General features: G+C 48.1%; 1 protein-coding gene and 1 pseudogene across 2 annotated transcripts; both read left to right on the top strand.

Moving 5' to 3' along the window:
- Nucleotides 1–8763: 8763 nt before the first annotated feature.
- NUDC (nuclear distribution C, dynein complex regulator) lies at nt 8764–22596 on the top strand. Its single transcript, XM_082832296.1, has 9 exons — nt 8764–8957; nt 11758–11835; nt 18842–19045; nt 19136–19201; nt 20011–20130; nt 20204–20398; nt 21611–21694; nt 21789–21907; nt 22341–22596. Exons 1-9 carry the CDS (start codon nt 8877–8879, stop codon nt 22390–22392), a joined length of 999 nt encoding a protein of 332 aa, XP_082688422.1. The 5' UTR covers nt 8764–8876; the 3' UTR covers nt 22393–22596.
- Nucleotides 9383–10682, top strand: LOC309958272 (cytochrome c oxidase subunit 5B, mitochondrial-like; annotated as a pseudogene). Its single transcript has 2 exons — nt 9383–9391; nt 10206–10682. The product of its transcript is annotated as a cytochrome c oxidase subunit 5B, mitochondrial-like (transcript).
- Nucleotides 22597–23370: the final 774 nt, after the last annotated feature.

Genomic DNA, 23370 nt, shown 5'->3' with positions numbered 1-23370 from the left:
CATTAAGAATAGAAAATCAGGTGTGAAAGTGAACATTTAATAAATGATAAAACAAATCAGTACAAAGTACAAACATCACAAACCCAGGAGAATAACAAAGTACTTTTACTGATCAATTGCCTGACAATATTTGCCTACATATTTTAGCTGCACACTCTTTGCTCGCCTCTTCACATGTTAATGATATTTATTTTGAAACTGACGCAAACACCGAAAGGTTGCAGGTACAGTACAGGGAACTTTTTTTTTACCTTGAACGCTTTGGAAGTAAATTGCCAACCTGAGCCCCATCACCCCCAAATACTTTAATGTGTAAATCCTACAAACAAGGACATTTTCCTACATAACCACAACATAATCATCAACATCAGGAAATTAACATGGAATAAAACCAGGAAGTTAACATCTAATCTCATTGAACATCAGGAAATTAATATCTAATCTCTAGTTTTCGCCTTTAATGCTCCAGTGAAATCATTATAGTAAAAGGGCTCAGTCCAGAATCACACATTGCATTTCTTCGCCATGTCTCTCTAGCCCCTACTGGTCAGGAAAACTATCCTTAGTCTGTCCTTGCCTTTCACAACCTTGAAACTTTTGAAGAGTTGTTATTTTGTCTCATGGCTTTCAATTGGAGTTTGTCTGTGGCTTTCTTGTGATTAGACTGTCCCTGGAAGTGATGTTGTGTTCTTGATACACCCTGATATATCAGGGAGGACACATTTCCATTTGTCCCAGGGTTCACTTGGTCACTTGATTAAGGGGATTTCTGTCAGACTCTTCTGTATACCAGTTACTCTTTCCCCCTTTTTAATGAATCAGTATTTCTTTCTTTTTTTAATATATATATATTTATTTACTTATTTGGCTGCACTGGGTCTTAGTTGTGGTACGCGGGATCTTTGTTGCCGCTCATGCGGGATCTTCCTTGCGGCATGCAGGATCTTTAGTTGCAGCATGTGGGATCTAGTTCCCTGACCACGGATCGAACCTGGGCCCCCTGCATTGGGAGCGAGGAGTCTTAGCCACTGGACCACCAGGGAAGTCCCTGAATCAGTATTTCTTGAGGAGGTACTTTGAAACTATGTAAACATTCCTCCTCATACATTGAATGTACTTGTGTGTGTTTGTATTTAACTATGAATTCGTGGTCTCCTATTTTATTCAGTGGCTTGTAGTCGTTACTATCATTATTTATTTTGATGCTCAGATTGTCACAGACTTGGCCGATGGGATCCCCTTCAAGCTGGAGTCTATATTCTTTTGACATGCCCCCATTACTCTTTGAACATCCTTTGTTTCCTAGTATATGAAGATATCACTTTTCCAGCCCCTGGAATCAACTAGTACTACGCGTAGCTCTGATTTAATCTTTTAGTAGAGAATAGTATTTAAAAACCATGATCTGGGGGCTTCCCTGGTGGCGCAGTGGCTGAGAGTCCGCCTGCCGATGCAGGGGACATGGGTTCGTGCCCCGGTGCGGGAAGATCCCACATGCCGCGGAGCAGCTGGGCCCGTGAGCCATGGCCGCTGAGCCTGCGCATCCGGAGCCTGTGCTCTGCAATGGAGGAGACCACAACAGTGAGAGGCCCGTGTACCGCAAAAAAACCCCCAAAAAACAAAACAGAAAAACCCACCATGATCTGGGTACCAGAATCATATTTAGAAACGAAGATCTATTAATCATTATTAGGGTGCCACTGCTTCCCAGCCCTCCCAGAGTTAGGGAATGTACACACACACACACACACACACACACACACATTTATACCTATGTTTATTTACACATACTGAAAAACATGAGTTCATACTATTACCTGTAATATTAATCCACTATAATGGGATTCATTCTAGTTTCCGCCCTTTCTATATTATACCTCTCTTCTCTGACATTGAGAAATCTGGTTTTCATTATTTTTAACTTATTTACTCATTGGATCAAGCCTCCATTTGTAACCAATCTGCCGTCTCCGCCACAACCCTCTCTGCTCTAAGATGCCTTCCTCTCCCCACTTGGGCTCTGATACCTCGGGTCAGGTTGCCCCCTCCCACTCATGGACTTCTTCACCCTGCTGGGCCTGTCCCTCTATGCCAGGTCGCTGCTCTTTGAGGACACCCTCCTGCCCCTGCTGAGGCCACCGTGGTGCCCTCTTTCACTGGTGTGTGCTTTTCCCTTGTTCCTTTCTACCCAATAGTTTTAGGATGGACATTTTCAGGAAGACAAAGGAAGAGAAGGAGGTAGAGCTGTCAATGATTTTTAAAAATAAATTTCTACAGTGAGAATGGAGAGATGATTCTGTCTTTCCTCTTGCAATGTTAATTTTTTTAAGTTTTATTCTTGATAGTAAGGAGATGTAAAACATGCCCTTTCACACATAGATATATTGGGTTGGCCAAAAAGTTCATCTGGGTTTTTCCATAACATCTTACAGAAAAACCCAAATGAACTTTTTGGCCAACCCAGTATTTGCTACCTGTAGTACTGCTTGGAGGTTTGTAATCAGAATTTTTATAAATTCTACATTGTGTAATGCCTATTGGAAAAGAAAAACATGCATGGAACACTTATAATTGCATATGCTGCCTATTCCTTATAGGAGGGAACTTCCTTTTAGAGTTGGTGTCAATATGAAATGACAACTTAGTGATGAATGATCGAAAGAAGTTTGCACAGATTTGCTTCTTGCTCCATACAAATCCTTATTTCTCCTCCACCACCCGCATACTTCCAGGTGCCTGGGGAATAATTTATATTGGGAAGAAGGATAGAGTGGGAAAAAACAGTGATCTTGACCAGTTGTAGTTTAAATTTTTATTTTTTGCAAATTAAAAAGAAAAAAATTTACATGTATTTGACCCTAAGAAGACATTGCTGGGACCTAAGAAGACATTGCTGCCTTGGAAGGGCCCATGCAAACGCAAGGTCCTGGAATTTGAGCTTCATTAGTTTCCCAGCACACCTGCTTCTAATAATGCGTTTCTTAGGTGCTGTGAGAACATAAGGTGCCTGGCACAGCAAGTGCTCTGTAAAAGAGGACAATTGTTATTGTTATTGTTGATGCTTTCACCCTTGTTTCCTAGAGGAAGAGGTTGAGGAAGAAGTTGAGGAAGAGGAGACCCAGAGGAGGGAGGAGAACCCTCACTGGGGGTCATGGAAAAGCTGGGCTGGAAGTTGGGATCCTGGATTTTAAGTCTTGCTTTTTTTTGCGCTGTGAGGAACTGTGTTTTCTGAGCCCTGTGTGTGGTCTGAAGGCCAGGGTCAGCCCTGGAGGCCCTGGAGGGTGAGGAAAGGCCTCAGCTGGGATCTCCACAGCCTGGAGCCTGACTGGGGCCATTCACTCAGAGGGGTAGGAGGCCTCTTGGGGGAAGATGGTCCATCAGCTGCCCTCTGTCTGAAGGGAGAGACACAGGTCAACCCTTAGGAGTCCCCAGTCTCAAGAGGAAGACACAGCTCTAGGAACCCCAGACCTAATTGGGGTGGCACAGGCCAGGCCCCAGAGACCCTAGTCTGATAGAGGAGATAAGCCTGGCTCTTGGGGGTCTTCAGTGTGATGGGGAGACACAGGCCAGCCCTGAGGAGGCCCCATTCTGAGGAGGGAGAGACAGCCCTGCTCCCAGTAGCTCTAACAGGGGAGCGTCGGTGGGGGGCGGGAACCCTACAGTGGAGCCATGGGGCTGAGTAGCTTGAATTTGGAAGGCTTTCTGGAGGAAAAGGTCATGACAACACTCTCTCATCTGTACAGCACTCTATGGTTTACAAAGTGCTTTCCCAATAATTATCTCATTTAATCGTCATGTGACAACGGGACGAAGGTGTTACTATTCAAACAGGGACAACAACCATCATCATTCTGAACAGTGACACTTACTGAGCACCTACTGCCCAGTGTCAGGCATTGGGCTGGGCATCATCTGTAAATTAAAGGGCGCCCCGCAAGGCAATGTGGGTGAAAGTGCTTTGCAGTCCTATGACCACGGTGCACACGTAGGCTCTTGCTCTGTACAGAGGCCTGACTACTTGAGGATGCAGCTGGGAAACCCTGGGCAGCAGAGGGCCTGGGTTAGGGACTGGAACTGGGAGGCAGGGTCAGGACTAGATGCGTTTTCATACTCTGAACACGTCATGCAACTTTGTGCCCCCAAGCTGTTCCCTGTGCCTGGGATGTCTTTCTGTTACCCTTTCTGTTTGGTAAGTTCCTGGTCACCCTTTATGGTCTAGCACAGGCTTCACAGTTTTTCCCTCTCCACCTCTTTGGCAGAACAGTTTGCTCGCTCCCTGAGTTCCCAGGTCATCGGGTTCACCCCCCAAATAGAGAACTTAGCACATGGTGGTGTAATCACGCACTTACCTGCTGTTGATGGTGTTCAAATATAGATGGGGTCAGACTAGGGGAGGCTGACTTATCACCAGGAGGTCTTCCTGGGCAACGTTTATTATTTCAGTGAATTTACCAGGGCTCAAGATCAGGCCTAGGTCTCTCAGCGGGGAGTCACATCAAACAAGCACCTGGGTCTGATTTATAAAATCAGAATGCCAGTTCAGGGAGGCGGAACTCTGAGATAAGAAGTGGGTAAGTGTGTGGGCGCTGGAGTCAGGCTGCGTGGGTTTGAATCCTGGCTCTACCCTTTCAGCTGTGTGGCCTTGGGCACATGACTTCATTTCTCTGGCCCTGTTCTCTCCTCCCCTAAATGGGGATAACAACATAGGAGCATTATGTTAAGTCAAATAATGTTTATAAAGTGTTTGGTATGGTACTGGGCACTTAAATTTTACCAATAAATTTTACCAATTTGTAAAATAAAATTTACCAATATTTATTGAAAAGTTCTATAATGAGAGTCAACAGTAACAGGCACAGACCATTTATTCATTCCCCAAATATTTATTGAGGTTCTACATTTGAGGCTCTGAGCTGAATGCTCGGATGAATCAGACAGTTTCTATCTTTCTTGAAGTTTATATTCCAGGGAAAGGGGATGGATATAGAACCAAAATTTCTTTTTAAAAATATTTATTTATTTATTTGGCTGTGCTGGGTCTTAGTTGCGGCATGTGAACTCTTAGTTGTGGCATGCATGTAGGATCTAGTTCCCTAACCAGGGATCGAACCTGGGCCCCCTGCATTGGGAGCACGGAGTCTTAGCCATTGGACCACCAGGGAAGTCCCTAGAACCAAAATTTCTTAACTGTATATTTCAATTGTGGTAAGTAATTACACAGGATGAGCACAAGTTACTTTGAAAGCAAAAATCATGGAGATGGAGACTTAATCTGTATCTCAAGGTCAGTAAAGACCTCACAGAGGAAGTGGCATTTGGGTTGAGACTTGATGGGTGAAAAGGAGTTGCTGGTAAAGGCCTAGGAACTAGGACAGGGCATTTGAGGAAGTAAAAGTGGCCAGTGAGGAGGGAGCCTGGTGTGTGAAGGGGAGTGTGTGGGACAAGATGAGACTGGACAGGTGGGCAGGGCCCTGATGTTGCTGCTCCTCGGAGGCCATGGTTGGGAGCTTGGAATCTATCCTGAATGCAATGGCAATAGGGCTAATTTTTTTTTTTTTTTTTTTTTGGTGTGTGTGTGTGGTACGAGGACCTCTCACTGTTGTGGTCTCTCCCGTTGCGGAGCACAGGCTCCGGATGCGCAGGCTCAGCGGCCGTGGCTCACGGGCCCAGCCACTCTGTGGCATGTGGGATCTTCCCGGACCGGGGAACGAACCCATGTCCCCCGCATCGGCAGGCGGACTCTCAACCACTGCACCACCAGGGAAGCCCTAATAGGGCTAATTTTAAGCAAGGGAATAACAAAACCTGGCTTATCCTTAAGAGCAATTGCTCTGGCTGCTGGGTGGAGGATGGATTACAAAGTGACAAGAAAGGAGGTAAGGAGACCAGAGAGGAAGCTGTCAGAGTAGATGTCAAGCAAGAGATGATGCTGGTTTAGACTGGAGTAGTAACAGCATCTTGCTTCACACAGCAAGGTGAGGAGACAGTATCAAGGTATATTTTGGAGGGAGAGCCAACAGGACTTACTAATGGATTAGATGAGGTCAGATTTTGGCTCGTCCAAATGCATAGATGAGTGGAGGTTTGGGCTTTTGCAAATTGGTGCTTGAAGGGGCCATTTAGCTCAATGGGGAAGACTTTGGGAGGAATTTGTGTGTGTGTGTGTGTGAGCATCAGTGTTGGCCATGTTGGTTTTTTAAAATAAAAATAATTCTTGAATATAATAGAATATCTATTAAGAATTCAAATTTCAGATTGTCTCATAAAGTTATAAATTTTTTATTGTGTTAAAATATACGTAACATTACACTTACCACTTTATCCATTTTTAGGTCTATAGTTCAGTGGCATTAAGTACATTTACATTGTTGTGCAACCGTCACCACCATCCATCACCAGCCATGTGAGTTCTGAGATATCTGTTAATCGACCCAAGTGGGGCTCTCCAGGAGCTCAGGAGAGGTCTGGGCCAGAGGCATCATGCAGTCACCTACAATGCCGCGGGCAACTAAGCCTGCGTGCCACAACTACTGAGCACACATGCCACAACTAGAGAGAAGCCTGTGCACCACAAAGAAGAGCCTGCGCGCCACAACGAAAGATCCTGCATGCCTCAACAAAGATCCCGTGTACTAAGGGATCTTAGCACTAAGACCCAATGCAGCCAGCCAAATTAAAAAAAAAAAAAAGAGAGATCACTTACAGAGAAAGTATAGATAGAGGAAAAGAGGAGGGGATAAAGGACAGAGCCCCCAACAGTTATAAATCTGAGTAAGTCAGGACACTGAGAAAGAGTGTTAGTGAGGTGGGAAGAAAACCAGGTAAGTGTGGTGACATGGAAGCTCTATGAGTGTGCTAGGGCTGCCATAACAGACTATTACAGACTGAGTGATAAACAACAGAAATTTATTTTCTTACAGTTCTCAGGGCTGGAAGTCCAAGATCAAGGTGTTGGCAGGTTTGCTTTCTCCTGAGGCTTTTCTCTTTGGCTTGCTGATAGCTGCCTCATATGGCCTTTCCTCTGCTTGCTTATGAGTCCCTGGGGTCTCTTCCTCTTCTTGTAAGGACACTAGTTATATTGGATTAGGGCCCCACCCTTACGAACTCCCTTAACCTTCATTACCTCTTTAAGTAGCCCTATCTCCAAAAGCAGTCACACTGGGAGTTAAGGTTTCAACATAGGAATTTGGGGGAAATACAGTTCCGTCCATAACAGAAGCCTAAGGAAAAAGAAAATTATTTCCAGAAGGAAGAAGGGGTCAACTGTGTCAAATGCAGGTAAGTCAAGTAAAGCAATAGTGGTCCACTGGCTTTGGCAATAAGTAGGTCATCGTAACCTTGGTTAGAGTATTAAAAAAAGACTAATTAGAGTAAATAAAAAAGAGATGGAAGGTGAGGAAGTGGTGAAACAAGCAATCTTTTCAAATTTTGCTGTGAAAGAGAACTGAAAATTGGGGTGGTAGGAGGAGAAGGTGGGGTCATAGAATAGTAAAAAAAGAAGTGACGGGCTTCCCTGGTGGCGCAGCGGTTAAGAATCCGCCTGCCAATGCAGAGGACACGGGTTTGAGCCCTGGTCCAGGAAGATTCCACATGCCGCGGAGCAATTAAGCCCGTGCGCCACAACTACTGAGCCTGTGTGCCACAACTAATGAAGCCCGCGCACCACAACTACTGAAGCCCGCGCATCTAGAGCCCATGGTCTGTAACAATAGAAGTCACTGCAATGAGAAGCACACACACCTCAATGAAGAGTAGCCCCCACTCGCCACAACTAGAGAAAGCCCATGCGCAGCAACGAAGACCCAACGCAGCCAAAATTAAATACATAAATAAATTTATTTTTTAAAAAAAGTAACATTGAATTGCGTTTATAAGTTGAAAGGGATGATCCAGAAGAAAGAAGATTGTGATGCAGGAGATTTAGAAAAGGATAATAAGAGTAGAATCCCTGAAAAGACTAAGATGATGAAATTCAATACAAAAGTAAAGTGGTTGGCCTTAGACGGCTGGGACCCGTCCCGCACATTAATTGAAGTGAACGTTGAATAAAGCACTCATCACATAATTTGCAGGGACCAGTTTAAAATGACAATGTGGAGTCTCTTGTTCAAAAATTATTGAGAATTTAAGAGGACTTCCCTGGCAGTCCAGCGGTTAAGACTCCACGCTTCCACTGCGGGGGGCAGGGGTTGGATCCCTGGCCGGGAAACTAGATCCCGCATGCCTCGGGGCCAAAAAAAAAAATTTTCAGGACTTCAGCAGAAGAGCATTAACCCAAGCACAGAGCCCTTATAAGATCGGGGACCCTTCAAATTTGTATGGAGTATGTGATGATGCCGGAGGTGGGCTGTCATTCGGGCAAAGTCCCTTCTCCTTTCTGGGCCTCAATTGACTCATTGAAGGGTTAGAAGAGATGACTAAGAACACTTTCCACTTCACTGTTCTACAAGCTGGGAGGTCATTCCCATAGGAACAAAGTTCGTGCCTTTTTAGCTTCCAGTCCCGCCGGAGTTGGGCCCAGGGCTTTCTGGAAGGCTCCATAAAAAGCGTCTGGTGACCATAGCAACTCATACCAAACTCAGGGGCCCTCGTCTCCGCCCACAGCTTCACTGACGAGCTCTTTGATTGGCTTAGCAAGTTGACCAATGGCCGGCGAAGCGGGCTGTTTGCCGCGCGGTCAATGGCTGCAGGCCGGAAGAGAGGCGGGAAGAGAGAACTAGCAGGCGGGCTTGGGCGGCGGGGCGTGTGCGTGTTTCCGGCTCCGCTGCGGAAGGCCGAGGACTAGAGCGGCTGGACCGGACGCGACCGTAAGGACCGGAGAGCGCGGGACGCGTGTGCGGAGCTCAGATTTCGGAGCGTGGCTAGCGGCCGGCACGATGGGTGGAGAGCAGGAGGAGGATCGTTTCGACGGCATGTTGCTGGCCATGGCGCAGCAGCACGAGGGCGGCGTGCAGGAGGTAACGGCCCGTGCGGCGTTGGCTCGGCCTGGCCCACCCGGGATGCCCCAGCCACGCTCTCTCCGCCCTTCTCTGCCTTCAAGGGCCGAGATACACCGCTGGGCCTCGCGAGCTTTGGGATCCCCCCCGCATTCTTACTGCACTCCAGCTTCCGGCCTGGCCTCCTTGCCTCAAGTCTTGCACTCGTATCAGTCATGGGACCCCGGGGCCCCTCAGTAGTTCCTGTCTTAGCAGCTCCGGCGTCCCTGCACCCGCCCCTGAAAAGACCCAGAGTCTTGGGATCTCTCCCCGCCCCCCACGCTTTTTCTCCCACATACTTCTGGCCCCGTTTCTTTTCTGCTGGCCGCTCCCGAAGAGCATCCTTTAGGATGAACTGTTGTAGACATTGAGATTTGCATGTACCAAGACTTGGAACGAGCGGAAGAATGTGTGCGGTGTGTGGGGGTGGGGGTGGGGTGGTGATGTTAACACGTGGTCTTTTTAGGGCTTGAATGAGGGAATAGGAGACCTGTGTTCACAATTGTTTTACACCACCTATCAGCTTGAGACCGTTCCACGTCTCCAGGCCTCAGTTTCTTTCTTTGAGACAGAGCTACGAATCCTTATTTCCTGAACTTGTAGGAGAGCAGTCTTGAAGTGAAGGACAGTGAGGAATTCTCAGTAATCAGGCTTGAACATTCAACAAGTATCTGTTGAGTGATTGATGTGTGCAAGAACATAATTCATGCGTAGTGACCAGACCCAATAACACGTAGTGTATGAAGGATAAAAACCAACTAGTCGAGATTCTAGAGTTGGTTGTTTTGAACCATGGAAAGTTCAAAAGGTAGAAAAGCCTATCAAAATCAGTCTTTCTATAAAGAAACTGAAGGAACTTGCCCAAGATCATCCAAAAGGGTCCTGACCTAGAGGGGACCAGAATCCTTAGGCCAGTGTGTGCTTTCCATAGACCATTTCTGATTCTGTGTCTCTCTGGGGACAAGTTTTCATGGAGCTTTCCATTCCCATTCTCTCATTTAGGTGCCTGTGGTGACCAAGGACTCCTAAGCCCTTTGAGGTGGGAAGAGTGCTATTAATTTGGAGATGTGAAAGGCTCCCATCCCCCACCCCCCTAAATTGTTGACACAGTTGGATTTGGGAGTGAGTTCGTTTTTGAGTGAATTGAAAAAGTGTCTAGAAGCAGGAATTGAAGCCATTGAGATAAATTCTAGCATCAGATTTAGAACCACTCACTTGGGCAAATAAAAGGGCTTAGTTGGCGTGAAGGCTTCAAGGTTACTGCGCGGAGCTGAAGTGCTGGCCACGCAGGCCCTGAGGGCCCGCGGTCCCAGCAGAGTCTCCGTGGTGCACTCTATGGTGTCTGGAGGTGGTGTTCCTACTGATGATGAGCAGGCCACTGGGCTGGAGAGGGCGGTCATGCTGGCTGCACGCAGGGACTAGACCCGTACAATATGCTCGCCCCAAAGGCAGCCTCAGGTACCAAGGAAGACCCTAATTTAGTCCCCTCCATCACCAATAAGCGGATAGTGGGCTGCATCTGTGAAGAAGACAACAGTGCTGTCATCTGGTTCTGGCTGCATAAAGGCGAGGCCCAGCGATGCCCTAGCTGTGGAACCCATTACACGCTGGTGCCCCACCAGCTGGCCCACTGAGCCCCTGCACTAACTCACTCAAAATGTGATGTAAAGTTTCTTCTTTCCAATAAAGACTAGCCATTACATTGGCTTCTCCAAAAAAAAAAAAAAAAGGGGCTTAGTTATATGTGCTAATCTTAGGTCACTACTAGGTCTTTTCATTCAGCAAAAATTTTATTGAGCATGTACTCTGAGTCAGATCTGGTGCTAGGCATTGGGGATGTAGACAAAGTCATGGTTCACAGTGCCTGCTTGTGAGGAGTTCACTCTCCCGCAGAGGGTCTCTTGCTCTGGGCGAGACACTGCTAAGCACCTCACCTCCATTACCTCCTTTGGTCCTCACAGAGGATCCTCACTTATATCCCTAGAAATAGGTCCTGCTGCTGGTTCTGTTTTGTGGAGTTAAGAAACTTTCCCAAGGCCACAGAGCTAATGTGTATCAGTCTGATACCCAGACCAATGCTCTTAAATGACTTGGCTGCACTGATAACCCAGCCAGAGTTAGTTGGTCTTAACCTTCTTTGTTTTTTTTGTTTTGTTTTGTTTTGCGGTATGCGGGCCTCTCACTGTTGTGGCCTCTCCCGTTGCGGAGCACAGGCTCCGGACGCGCAGGCTCAGCGGCCATGGCTCACGGGCCCAGCCGCTCCGCGGCATGTGGGATCCTCCCGGACCGGGGCACGAACCCATGTCCCCTGCATCGGCAGGCGGACTCTCAACCACTGTGCCACCAGGGAAGCCCCTTTAACCTTCTTTGAAGTGGCTTCATTTGTTCCCCTCCTCCTAGCTCTGCCCTAGTAACTCAGCCAGTGCCACTCTGGATGGGCTTTTTATTTTGTGGAGAGGAAAGCTGGATCCCAGGTGTTTCAAGCCCTGGATGCAGAGGAGTGTCCAATATCCTCAGGCTGCTTCTAGCACCACAAAAATTGTGGAACACATATACACATGCACACAAGAAATGAGAAATCTGCCTTTCAGGTGATCTAGGTAAGGTTAGGCTAGGCTTCCTGGCAGAAGTGACTAAGTCAGGGCCTGTTTTCTCAGTGGGGAGGCTCGGGGCGAAACAGTCCAGTCCCAAGTTCCCTTCTAGACTAAGGAAGTTAGCTTCTGTGTAGGTGAGGGGCTCCCAATATGGCATCTCTACAGCTTTGGTCTTTGTCTTCTTTCAGCTCGTGAACACTTTCTTCAGCTTCCTTCGACGCAAAACAGACTTTTTCGTTGGAGGAGAAGAGGGGATGGCAGAGAAGGTGAGTGTTGGGGACCACTGTCCCTTGGGCAGCTCTGTTTCTCCAGAAGAAGAGCTTACTTGGCCTTCCTTTGGCATAATAATAACCTGTAGCAGAAGTAAAATGCCAAGGGCAAAGAGTCGGGGAAAGGAAGCGAGCTGTCATTTATTGAAGCCCTTCTCCTTGCCAAGTGCTTATCTGCCCTATCCCCATGGTCCTCTAGAAGTTTGAGAGGGGCAGATGTTACTATCCCCATTTACAAGTGAGGAAATTGGTCTGAGTTATGGGAGAGCCAGGGTTGTCCAAATATTTGAGCTGAGTTATGGGAGACCCAGGATTGGAGCCAGAGTCTGTTGTAAAACTGCCTTCTGCCCCTGACACCATGCTTTTTGGTTCCTTTTCCATTGAGGTTTTATCTAATTACCTAGCTGGGAGATGAGAGTAGGCAAATGTTAGAAATTGAGCTTAGAAGACAGAGATATAGGAAAACTCAAAGCCGGGTATCCCAGTCTTCCCAGATGCTGTAAGCAAAAGTTCAAGGATTTGAGAATTGCAGGGTTTAAAAAAAATTTTTTTTTTAATTGAAATAGTTGATTTACAATCTTGTGTTAGTTTTCAGGTGTACAGAAGAGTGAGTCAGATATATATATACACACACACACACACACATACAGATATATATATATATATACTTTTTCAGATTCTTTTCCATTATAGGTTATTACAAGATACTGAATATAGTTCCCTGTGCTATACAGTAGGTCCGTTTTTTTTTGTTTTTTTTTTTGCGGTACGTGGGCCTCTCACCGTTGTGGCCTCTCCCGTTGCGGAGCACAGGCTCTGGATGCGCAGGCTCAGCGGCCATGGCTCACGGGCCCAGCCACTCCGCGGCATGTGGGATCTTCCCGGACCGGGGCACGAACCCGTGTCCCCTGCATCGGCAGGCGGACTCTCAACCACTGCGCCACCAGGGAAGCCCCAGGTCCTTGTTTTTTATCTGTTTTATATACAGCAGTGTGTTAATCCCAAACTCCTGGATTATCCCTCTTCCCCTTTCCCCTTTGGTAACCATAAGTTTATTTTCTGTGTCCGTGAGTCTTTCTGTTTTGTAAATAAATTCATTTGTATCACTTTTTAAGATTCCACATATGAGTGATATCATATGATATTTATCTTTCTCTGACTAACTTCAGTTAGTGTGATAATCTCTAGGTCCATCCATGGTGTTGCAAATGGCATTATTTCATTCTTTTTTATGGCTGAGTAATATTCCTGTGTGTGTGTGTGTGTGTGTGTGTGTGTGTGTGTGTGTGTGTGTCTGTGTGTGTACACCACATCTTTATCCATTCCTCTGTTGATGGACATTTAGCTTGCTTCCATGTCTTGGCTATTGTAAACAGTTCTGCAGTGAACATTGGGGTGCATGTATCCTTGAAGACCATGTTTTTCTCTGGATATATGCCCAGGAGTGGGATTGTAGGATCATATGGTAGCTCTATTTTTAGTTTTTTAAGGAACCTCCATACTGTTCTCCATAGTGGCTGTATCAATTTGCATTTCCACCAGCAGTGTAGGAGGGTTCCCTTTTCTCCACACCCTCTCCAGCATTTATTATTTGTAGACATTTTGATGATGGCCATCCTGACTGATGTGAGGTGATACCTGAGAATTGTGTTTTGTGGTATGGGTTCTGATACCTTGAACATCTTCTAATTCCTTAGGTTGTGATTATGTTTTTGAAGATTGGTAAATGATGTCACCTCACTGAACCGTGATTTTTATAACCTTGATATTTGTTTTCACTTAAATTTAAGAGACATAATAACAAGAAGGAGATATTTTGCAAACTGCTTTCTGTGGCTTCAGGGTTCTAACAAGCTGAAATGCTTGATAATGTGTCTTGATGGTCTGAGGCTACTCTGTTATAGACACTTTGGCCTGGAGTAGGAGTCCTGGGTTCTTGGTCTAGCTGTGTGGCCTGGTTGATTTGCCACCAATTCTCTGGTCCTTTTAATCTTCACATCTGTAAAATGGAAGAAGGAGGACTCACTGACCTGTAGGGCCCTTTGTGGCTCAAATACTCTTTCTGTATTAGCACTAGCACCTCCTATTTTTCTGTGGGCCACGACCTTGTAATATCTGCATTCATTCATTTGTAAACTAATGTTTATTGAGCACTAAACACTTTGCCTGTGTTAGCTACTATGACAGAGCCTTCAGGATTATAGAGGTGAATACAGACAATGGTCTTTGTTTTCATGGATCTCACAGTGTAGCCCCCTTACAAACCGCCCCCCCCAAAAAAAGACAATGAAGAAGTGATGGGTGTTAGGGCGGAAGTCCTGGGAGCATAAAATGGGGACTAACCTAGGTTGGGGGCTCAAGGAAGACTTGATGAGAAAGAGGTGCCTGAGGTGTGAAGGATGAGTAAGATAGCAGGCAGAAGGGAGAGAGATGAATAATATTGAGAAGTGGTGTCTCAGGTGTCACGGGATGATGGTGTCACTGCTGTGTACTGGATGTCTGCTGGTCCCTCTTAGACCTCGTTATGCTCCTTGGCTCTTTGTTCCCTTAGAGTCAGCTCTTTCCCAGGAGGTTGGTCCGACTCTCAGGCAGGCAGAAATCTGTCTAGCCTTCCTGCCTGGTCTCCATTTGTAACACCAGTAACTTCTTTGTATTGGGGACCTACTGTGCACCAGGCCACCAGATGCATCGTTTCCAAGTGCGTTGGTTAAGAACATGTTCTCTGGAGCTATAGGCAGATGTGAATGGATCCTGGTCTCCCCCTCTTCCTGCTTGACAGCTGTGTGGTGTTGGGTGAATCACTTTCTGAGCCTCATTTTTCTTCCCTGGAAGAGGGGATAATCTTTCCCTCACAGGGCTGTTTTAAGGATAAAAAGAGGTCATATAGTGTGGCTGGCACATGAGGATACAAGTTCACAGACCCTTTTTTTGGACCTCTTGGGACCAGATGTGTTTTGACATTTAGAATTCATTGGATTTTAGGAGGCAATACAGTGCATATATTGTACATTACGTACAGTACCCCAGTCCAGGGGTTGGAGCAGCATCGTGTAATGAAACATTAATATTTCTACAGAGAAATGTGTATCAATATTTATACCAAGTGGGAGATATGACTCCCACTGTAAATGCCTGTAAATGCCTTCATGCTACAAACTTAGAGAAATACAAAAATACTTTTAGTTTTTATAGCTTTGGGGCTAGGCATTATGGATTCGGATAAAGCCATAATGATCTAATCAGTATATTATTGACATAGGAAGAGATGAATGGACTAGTGAAGCAGAATAGAGAATCCAGAAAAAGTCTAGCACGTATGAGGATTTAAGATGTGTCCCATAAGGTAGGTAATTCAGTTCAGTAGGCAAAGGACGATTTAATAATTCATGCTGCTACAACTGGCTACTGGTAAAAAAGCAAAACGTGTACCATACTGTACCATCTGTTTTACTCATATCTAAAAATAAATTGCAGATCAAGAAGAGCTTAGTAAGGAAAGCTGGGAAACTATGTATAACCTTGTGTGGAGGAGACCTTGCAAGGATAGAAACCTGGAAACTACAGAATAAAAGGTAGCTGTTTGCTTCTTCAAACATAGAACACATGTGTGGCAAAGGAGACGTAATGACATATGAAGTCAGTTGAAAAACAATAGATCTGGAAAAGATGCATTGCAGAGGACATAAAATTTAATAGCCAACTTAATGTGCAGGTACTCTTGTAAATTGACAAGAAAAGGATAAACAGAAAAAATGGGCAGTTCCAAGAAGAACATATGAAAAGATGCTTAAATTCAGTAGTAGTCAAGGAAATGTAGGAGAAAGAAACAGTAAGATGCTTTTTTTTTCTGGTCAAACTGACAAAAATATTTTTTTAAAAATTGCTTACAGGGCTGTGGAAAAAAGGGTACTCTTCAGACATTGCTGGTAAAAGTGAATTATCATAGCTGTTTAAAAACTTTTTATTATAAAAGATGCTCAGCATCACTAATCATTAGAGAAAGTCAAATGAAAATCACAAATGAGATGTCGTCACCTCACACCCATTAGGATGGCTTCTATCAAAACCCCAGAAAACACCAAGTGTTGGCAAGGATGTGGAGAAATTGGAACTCTGGTGCACTGTTGGTGGGAATGTAAAATGGTGCAGCTGCTGTGGAAAACTGTATGGCAGTTCCTCAAAAAATTAAAAATAGGGCTTCCTTGGTGGCGCAGTGGTTGAGAGTCCGCCTGCCGATGCAGGGGACGTGGGTTCGTGCCCCGGTCCGGGAGGATCCCGCATGCCGCGGAGCAGCTGGGCCCGTGGACCGTGGCTGCTGGGCCTGTGCATCCGGAGCCTGTGCTCCGCGGCGGGAGAGGCCACAGCAGTGAGAGGCCTGCGTACAGCAAAAAAAAAAAAAAAAAAAAAATTAAAAATAGAACTATCATATGATCCAGCAATCCCACTTCTGGGTGTATATCCCCCAAAACTGAGAGCAGAGTCTTGAAGAGAGATTTGTACACCCATAGCAACACTGTTCATGATAGCCAAGAAGTGGAAGCAACCCAAGCGTTCATTGATGGATGAAAAATCAAAATGTCATATATACACATAATATTATTCAGCCTTTTAAAGGAAGACAAATAAGAGCACATATTGAATGATTCCATTTATATGAAGTTCTAGAACAGGAGTGTGGCTTCTCCCTCAGATGTGTCCCCCCGCCCTATGATCAGGTTCAGGACCTCATGCCTTTGGGTTTAGCTTAAATTTCCCTCTGGGGTCTCCCGGCCAGGCTGGTGGGAACCACCCTTTGCTCCCCTATCGCCCAGCCAAGGTCAGGGAGTGCTGTGTTCAGGTATGCCCACTTAGCAGTCTGGGGCTGTCTTTTAGAACTGGCCCAACCCTCCTTACCGCTTCCCCACTCTGCTGGTCTGTGGTTCCCAAAGATGTGTCCAGTGACAGAAGCTTGGCTCTGACAGCCTGCCAGTTGGTACTCCTGCGTAGGCTACATGCTCCCAGCGATCTCTACCTGGGGCTGGGCCTGGGTAAAGCTGGTGGGAGGAGACTGGGAGGAGGGGGTCAGAGGCTGCTGTGATTGGCCTTGACTGTGCCTGGTGGTTCAGCTCTGCCCTCATCTAACCTCCAGGAGCTAGGAAAGAACAGGACGGAATGGGACGTAACATGATTCAGTGGAGCTGGAAGAGGGGATGGCTCCACTCCTGCCTCCCCTTGGCCACTCATTGGCAGATGGCTTGAGTTCAAGGTCCTGATTAGGGACTTGGGACCAAGGCCCTGTGGTGGAACAGCCTCTGCTGGCGTAATTGTGCCATGACTGATCCCTTCTGTTGAAGCAGAATGGCCTGCAGGTGGCTCATTTCTTTCTTACACACACCTCATTTTGTTAACCCATTTGGTTTGGGGGTTCTTTTGGTACCGTTTAACCTTGAAGAGTGTGGAGCTACTGCAGTGTGGTGTGAGGTTGGAGGTTTGAGGGTAAGAGGAGGAACTGGCCTCCAATGAATGAGAGGCCACAGGGCATTTGGCAGAACCCTAGATCTGGGAGCCCATGGCTGACTCCAGTGACCCTGAGCCCCACGTGATTCCCCTCAGCTCTTGCAGATCCCTTTTTCCCTCCAGCTATGGCTCAGAGATTCTTGAAAGATGGTTTGTTGACCGCTGATCATGTGGTGGGTGCCCTGTGAGGCCTCCTCCAGGTGTGTGGGTTGACACAGAGTTGGGTTTCCTAAGTTGGGTAAATTCCTGAGCCTGCCAGAGGTGAAGAGGTGATATTCAAGAGACACTTGAGCTGGTCCTGGAGGATAAGTAGGAGTTTGCCAGGCAACCTGGGAATTGGGGCAAGGATACTATAGGCAAAGAATAGCTATGTAAGACTGCTTTTAGAAATAATAAGATAGAAGCACAGAGAGATGACCTCAGGGTCACACAGGTAGGAGTAGACCAGGATCTCAAATGTAGGTGTGACTCTCACGTATGCACGAGAATTGGCCAGGAGGGCTTGTTAAAAATACAGATTGCTGGGTCATATCCCCAGAATTTCTGATGCAGTAGGTCTGGAGTGGGGCCTGAGACTTAGCATTTCTAACAAATTCTGGGTGACGCTGTTGCTGCGGGTCAGGGGAGCACTCTCTGAGAGCTGCTGGTGTAAAACATGAGGTAGAACCATTTCTCCCATTGTATTTTCATAGCAGAGAAGGTGCTTCTCCCCACCTTCCACCAGCTGACACTGAGTTAGCCTCAGCCAGGTGACACATGTCATGAGAGCTGATGAAACTGGGGCTTAGAAAGTGTCAAAGTTGTTTACTTGTTCAAGGCCACAGAGCCAGACAGGTGGCAACAGTATTGGAGTTGCTCTTGGGCAACAGGAGGAGCAGCTAGCAGGATGTGCGTTGGAAGCATCCTGGGAAGGTTTCATGGGAGAGGTAGGATTTGAAATGGATAGCTTGCAGGCTGAGGAGAGGAGGAGACTACCTTTTCCCTCAAGAAAGGTCTCTGGCCTGAGAGCTGGGGAAAAGCTTCTCAGAGGGGCTGAGGCTGGAGCTCTGCTTCTAACAGCTTCACTCCACAATGAAGGACTTTTCAGAGCACTTACCATTTGGTCTGCACAACATCCCTGTGAGGTAGGGACTCATCCTTGCTGATAAGGAATCTGAAGCTCTTAACAGGTTAAGTAATTTGCCAAAAATACAATAGCTAGTGCGTGACAAAGCCTGGATCAGAATGCAGGCTGTCCAGCTTCAGTGTTGGGTCTTAGTCCCTGGACTGCCTTGTTTTTTTAAATTTTTTAAAGTGGTCGCTGTTTGTTGAAGCAGATTCTTTGCAGGTATTCTTACTACAACTCAATGATATAGGTGTGTATTAAATCCCATTTTGTAGATGTGGAAACTGAGGTTCTGAGTGCAGTGCCTTGCCTAGGCACTTAGCAAATAGAGATAGGACTGGCCTCACGTCTTGGGACATGTCCCGTCCCCTGATGCCTCATTGCCTTCTCTTCCTTCCTCAGCTTATCACACAGACCTTCAACCACCACAACCAGCTGGCACAGAAGGCCAGGCGGGAGAAGAGAGCTCAGCAGGAGACTGAGCGGCGGGAGAAAGCGGAGCGGGCAGCCAGGCTGGCCAAGGAGGCCAAGTCAGAGACCTCTGGGCCCCAGATCAAGGAACTGACTGATGAGGAGGCCGAGAGGCTGCAGCTGGAAATTGACCAAGTAGGAGTGGGCTTCTCTCCCCTGCCCCCCGATCCCCATTGGCACTAGAAGTGGGTGCCCTCTTGCCAAATGTTTTGCCCTTTGCCACAGAAAAAGGATGCAGAGAGTCATGAAGCCCAGCTCAAGAATGGCAGTCTCGGCTCACCAGGGAAGCAGGTGAGATGGACTGGGGCTGCTCAGGACTAGCAGGGGGCTTGGGAACTTCCGGGGACTCTTCAGCCTTTCCGTTTCTCTGGAAAGCCTTCCCCTTCCCCACCCCACCCCTCCTTAGCTTTGGGAATCCTCCCCATACTTCAGGATTCCACACTGGACCAAAGTGGGTTAAAAAAAAGAAACAAAAAAACCCACTGGCTTTAAGCCTTGGCAGGAAAGCCCAAGAGCCAGGGAGGGCAGTGCCTGTACAGGCACCATTTGGGTGGGCTTGGGTCCGTGGGCCCAGCCTGGCCCTTCATGGTGGATTACTCTGACACACCTGGGGCATGTTCCCCTCAGGGCTCCTCCCATTGACTTGAGTCCAGCTTCCCAGATAGTCCTTGGGGCACTCATTTGGCTTTGCAGAGGTTCTGGTCTGAGACTAGGGTCTCAACCCTAGAGACACAGAAAAAAGAAGTTGATCATTTGTCAGCCTGGTTTTATTTTAGAACAGCCCTGCTGATGGCCACCTCATGACCTGTTCTGTGCTGGGCTTTCTTCCTAAGTCCTTTGGCTTGAACTGCCAGCTGGGTGGGTCCCGTGGGTCCATCTCTGACTGTCACTATCCCCCAGCTGTCACACGGTCTAGCAGTCTGAGCTCAGGCAGAGATCAGAACAGGTTTTACCTCTGGCTCCTAGTGGGCCGTGGACTGGGCAGGGACCAGGTCTGTACTGTTCTGTGGCTGTATGCCCAGTGCCAGCCCTGGGCCTGGCCCAGTGGGGTTCAGTCTAGGTCTGTCAAGTAAGTAGCTGAGCACCCCATCTGTGAGCAGGAGGCTGAGGAGGCTGAGGAGGAGGAGGACGAGAAGGACAAAGGGAAGCTGAAGCCCAATTTCGGCAATGGGGCGGACCTGCCCAGTTACCGCTGGACCCAGACCCTGTCGGAGCTGGATGTGAGTGCAGGGGCTGGGGCTGAGGTGAGGGAGCCAGCCCGGGGCCCCTCCTGACTGCTCCTGCCCCGTGCAGCTGGCAGTGCCCTTCCCCGTGAACTTCCGGCTGAAGGGGAAGGACGTGGTGGTGGACATCCAGCGGAGGCGCCTCCGGGTGGGGCTCAAGGGGCAGCCGGCGATTGTGGACGGGGAGCTTTACAACGAGGTGAAGGTGGAGGAGAGCTCGTGGCTTATCGAGGACGGCAAGGTGGTGACGGTGCATCTGGAGAAGGTGTGAGAAGCCCCGTCCCCTGGCCTGTGTTGTGACTTAGGGAGGGGGGCTGCTCATGAACTCGGAGACCGTGCTGGGGGCCTGATGGACATACCTTTTTTAATCCCCACAACGAGACTTTTAAAGTAGGTCTGTCTAGTTTTAGAGTCAGGAAAAGGGTAGCTCAGAGATTTGCCCAGGCTTTTGCTTCTAGGAGGAGGTGGAGTTGGGATCAGAACTGTCCTTAGTACCAAAGCCTTTTCCTTTCCATTAGGTTTGTACATGCATTCAATTCAACAAATACTTGAACACCTACTATGTGCCAGAGACTGTTCTAAGCACTGGAGAGAGAACAGTGAACAACACGTAGAAAACTGTGCCCTGAGGAAGCCTATGTTCCCTCCCTTACACCCTCAGAGAGCTGGGATTACAGACACCAGTAAATGAATGTGGTCTCTGTAAAGTGCCAGGGGTCCAAGGAAGGCCTCCATGGTACATACCACCTGACCCAGCCTACCTGACTGGCCTTGGCTGCCTCTGTGCCCTTGCACTTCCTCCCACCTGGAATGTCCTTCCCTGCTTTTTAATGTGGTTTACTGTATGTCCTTAAAGGCCTAGCCCATCCATGTATTGCTCTGACCTCTCCCTCCATGCTGGATGAATATCTCCCTCTGTACTTTTTTTGGGGTATAAATTTATTTAATTTATTTATTTATTATCTTTTGGCTGCGCTGGGTCTTCATTACTGCACATGGGCCTTCTCTAGTTGCGGCCAGTGGGGGCTACTCTTCATTGCGGGGCGTGGGCTTCTCACTGTGGTGGCTTCTCTCGTTGCGGAGCACGGGCCCTAGGCGCCCGGGCTTCAGTAGTTGTGGTGCATGGGCTTAGTTGCTCCGGGGCACGTGGATCTTCCCGGACCAGGGCTCGAACCCGTGTCCCCTGCATTGGCAGGCGGATTCTTAACCACTGTGCCACCAGGGAAGTCCTCCCTCTGTACTTTATTCTTTCCGTTATCATGCTGATTTGTGACTGTCTCCGTGTCTGTCTCCCCCAGCCACTGGGGAGGGCAGAGGTCTTGTTCATTTGCACCCTAGGTCCCAGTACAGGCCTTCGCAGGTCCCCAGTGCAGGATGTGGTTGAGAGAGAGTTTGGTTCTGGAAGGGTTGGGTGGTGGTTCCCAGGGCACAGAGCAAGCCACCACCCATCCCCCGGTGGTCCTCCTCTTCCTCTCAGATCAACAAGATGGAGTGGTGGAGCCGTTTGGTGTCCAGTGACCCCGAGATCAATACCAAGAAGATCAATCCTGAGAACTCCAAGGTGAGCCCTGGCCGGTTGGGGAGCTTCGGTTGGGAGGTGAGGGGCCTAGGTGGCCCCAGAGCTTCACCCATCCCTGTCAATGCCTGCCCCCCAGCTGTCAGACCTGGACAGTGAGACCCGCAGCATGGTGGAGAAGATGATGTACGACCAGAGACAGAAGTCCATGGGGCTGCCCACCTCAGATGAGCAGAAGAAACAGGAGATTCTGAAGAAGTGAGCAACTGAGAGATGGGGGTTTGGGGAAGGTGTCTGGGGCTAGGACCTGGGTGACAGCAACGAGTGTGTACTGAGCGGAACACAGGAGCTGCCCTGCCCCTTCCAGGATGAGCCAGCCAAGTTTATGGCTTTATAGCCTTGGCTTGCCTCCCATAATCACTTGGTGAGGTCATCTTGAGGGCAAGGCCACCTCAGGGTAGGAAGGGGTAACAGGCGGTCATTGTCACCGACAGAAAAACAGTGCCAGTGTTGGCACCTCAGCTTTCAGCCTCAGGTCCTCAAATGGGCCTTAGAGAGAGTCCTTGGGGCCTGGCTCCAAGTTGCTCAGCGTTCTGAAGAGTTTAGACCTCATATGGGGAGCTAAGAGAAAGGGACTAATGTGGGGGAGAGGGATGGCCTGTTTCACCTTCTTCCTACTTTCCCTCCCCAGGTTCATGGATCAGCATCCAGAGATGGATTTTTCCAAGGCCAAATTCAACTAGCCCGTGTTTGCCTCCCTGAACTCTTGGGGCTGAACTCCCAGCTACCCACCTTCCTTTCCCACCCTTCCCTGGGACTTGTGGGCCTCAGGGCTGGGGCAGGCATGGGGCTGACTCACACACAGGTCTGAGGGCATCATGGGAAAAGGGCTGGGGCCTTGGGGGTGTCTTGTTTCATTTGGCCTGCTGTTACACATTAAAACTATTTACCCAATTCCACCTGTGTCCTCTCTTCCCTCTGGCCTTTCCCTGGGGGACAGGCCTCTTATGGCTGCTGCTGGGATCTGGGGGCTTGTCTTCTAGCCCAGGTCCTGCCATGTGATCAAGGGCAAGTCCTTGCCCCTCCTGGAGCTCAGTTTCTCATTACTTAAATGGAGGATTTAAACAAGGCTTTTAGTCTGTGTATGATTCTGAGCAAAAGTGGCCAAAGGGGCCAGAACATATGTCAGATTCTCACAGGGGCCCATGACTCAGCAAAGTTTAAGACCAGCCCGGCTTGATTCCATGTTCATCTCTAAGACAACTTTCCACAGCAATGGGTCTGTCCTCTAGCCCTGGAGCGAGTGTTTCTAAAACTACACTCTTATTTCCCAGGGGCAGAGAGCAGCAAAGGCTGGGGAGCTGCCCAGGCCTCAGATTGGCTGTGTGTGTGGTGGGGATCTGGCCGGGAAGGCAGGGTGAAGCCCAGTGGAGCCTACTGTGTGTCTCTGACCTGGACCTCTGCAGATTTTAGGGCTTCACAGAGTGAGCCACCGAGGGAGTGCCAGGGCTGGAGAGGTGTTCCCTTCGGTCCACATCCAGCCACCAGAGCTGACCCTTTGGTGGGAGAGTACAGGTCACAGTGCAGGGTGCCACAGAGGTCATGGTTACAGCAAGAATGTCTAGGTTGACTTGGCCAGGGTGCTACGCTCTGTGGGCCGTGGGTGACCCCTGAATTTCTGGAACACAGCATGTCCTTTGGGCATTTCAGAATAGCTTGTT

This window comes from Leucopleurus acutus (assembly GCF_964270905.1).
Source record: "Leucopleurus acutus genome assembly, chromosome: 2".
NCBI lineage: Eukaryota > Metazoa > Chordata > Mammalia > Artiodactyla > Delphinidae > Leucopleurus > Leucopleurus acutus.
Note: the sequence above shows the minus strand (reverse complement) of the source record. Positions and strands in the feature narration are given on the sequence as shown.

What these genes read in the sequence shown, in the direction of transcription:
- NUDC (XM_082832296.1), top strand. Translation starts at nt 8,877, where the DNA reads ATGGGTGGAGAGCAGGAGGAGGATCGTTTCGACGGCATGTTGCTGGCC. An exon ending in TCGGCTCACCAGGGAAGCAG is followed by an intron (nt 19,202 to 20,010) that starts GTGAGATGGACT and finishes ATCTGTGAGCAG; the next exon opens with GAGGCTGAGGAGGCTGAGGA. An exon ending in AGACCCTGTCGGAGCTGGAT is followed by an intron (nt 20,131 to 20,203) that starts GTGAGTGCAGGG and finishes TGCCCCGTGCAG; the next exon opens with CTGGCAGTGCCCTTCCCCGT.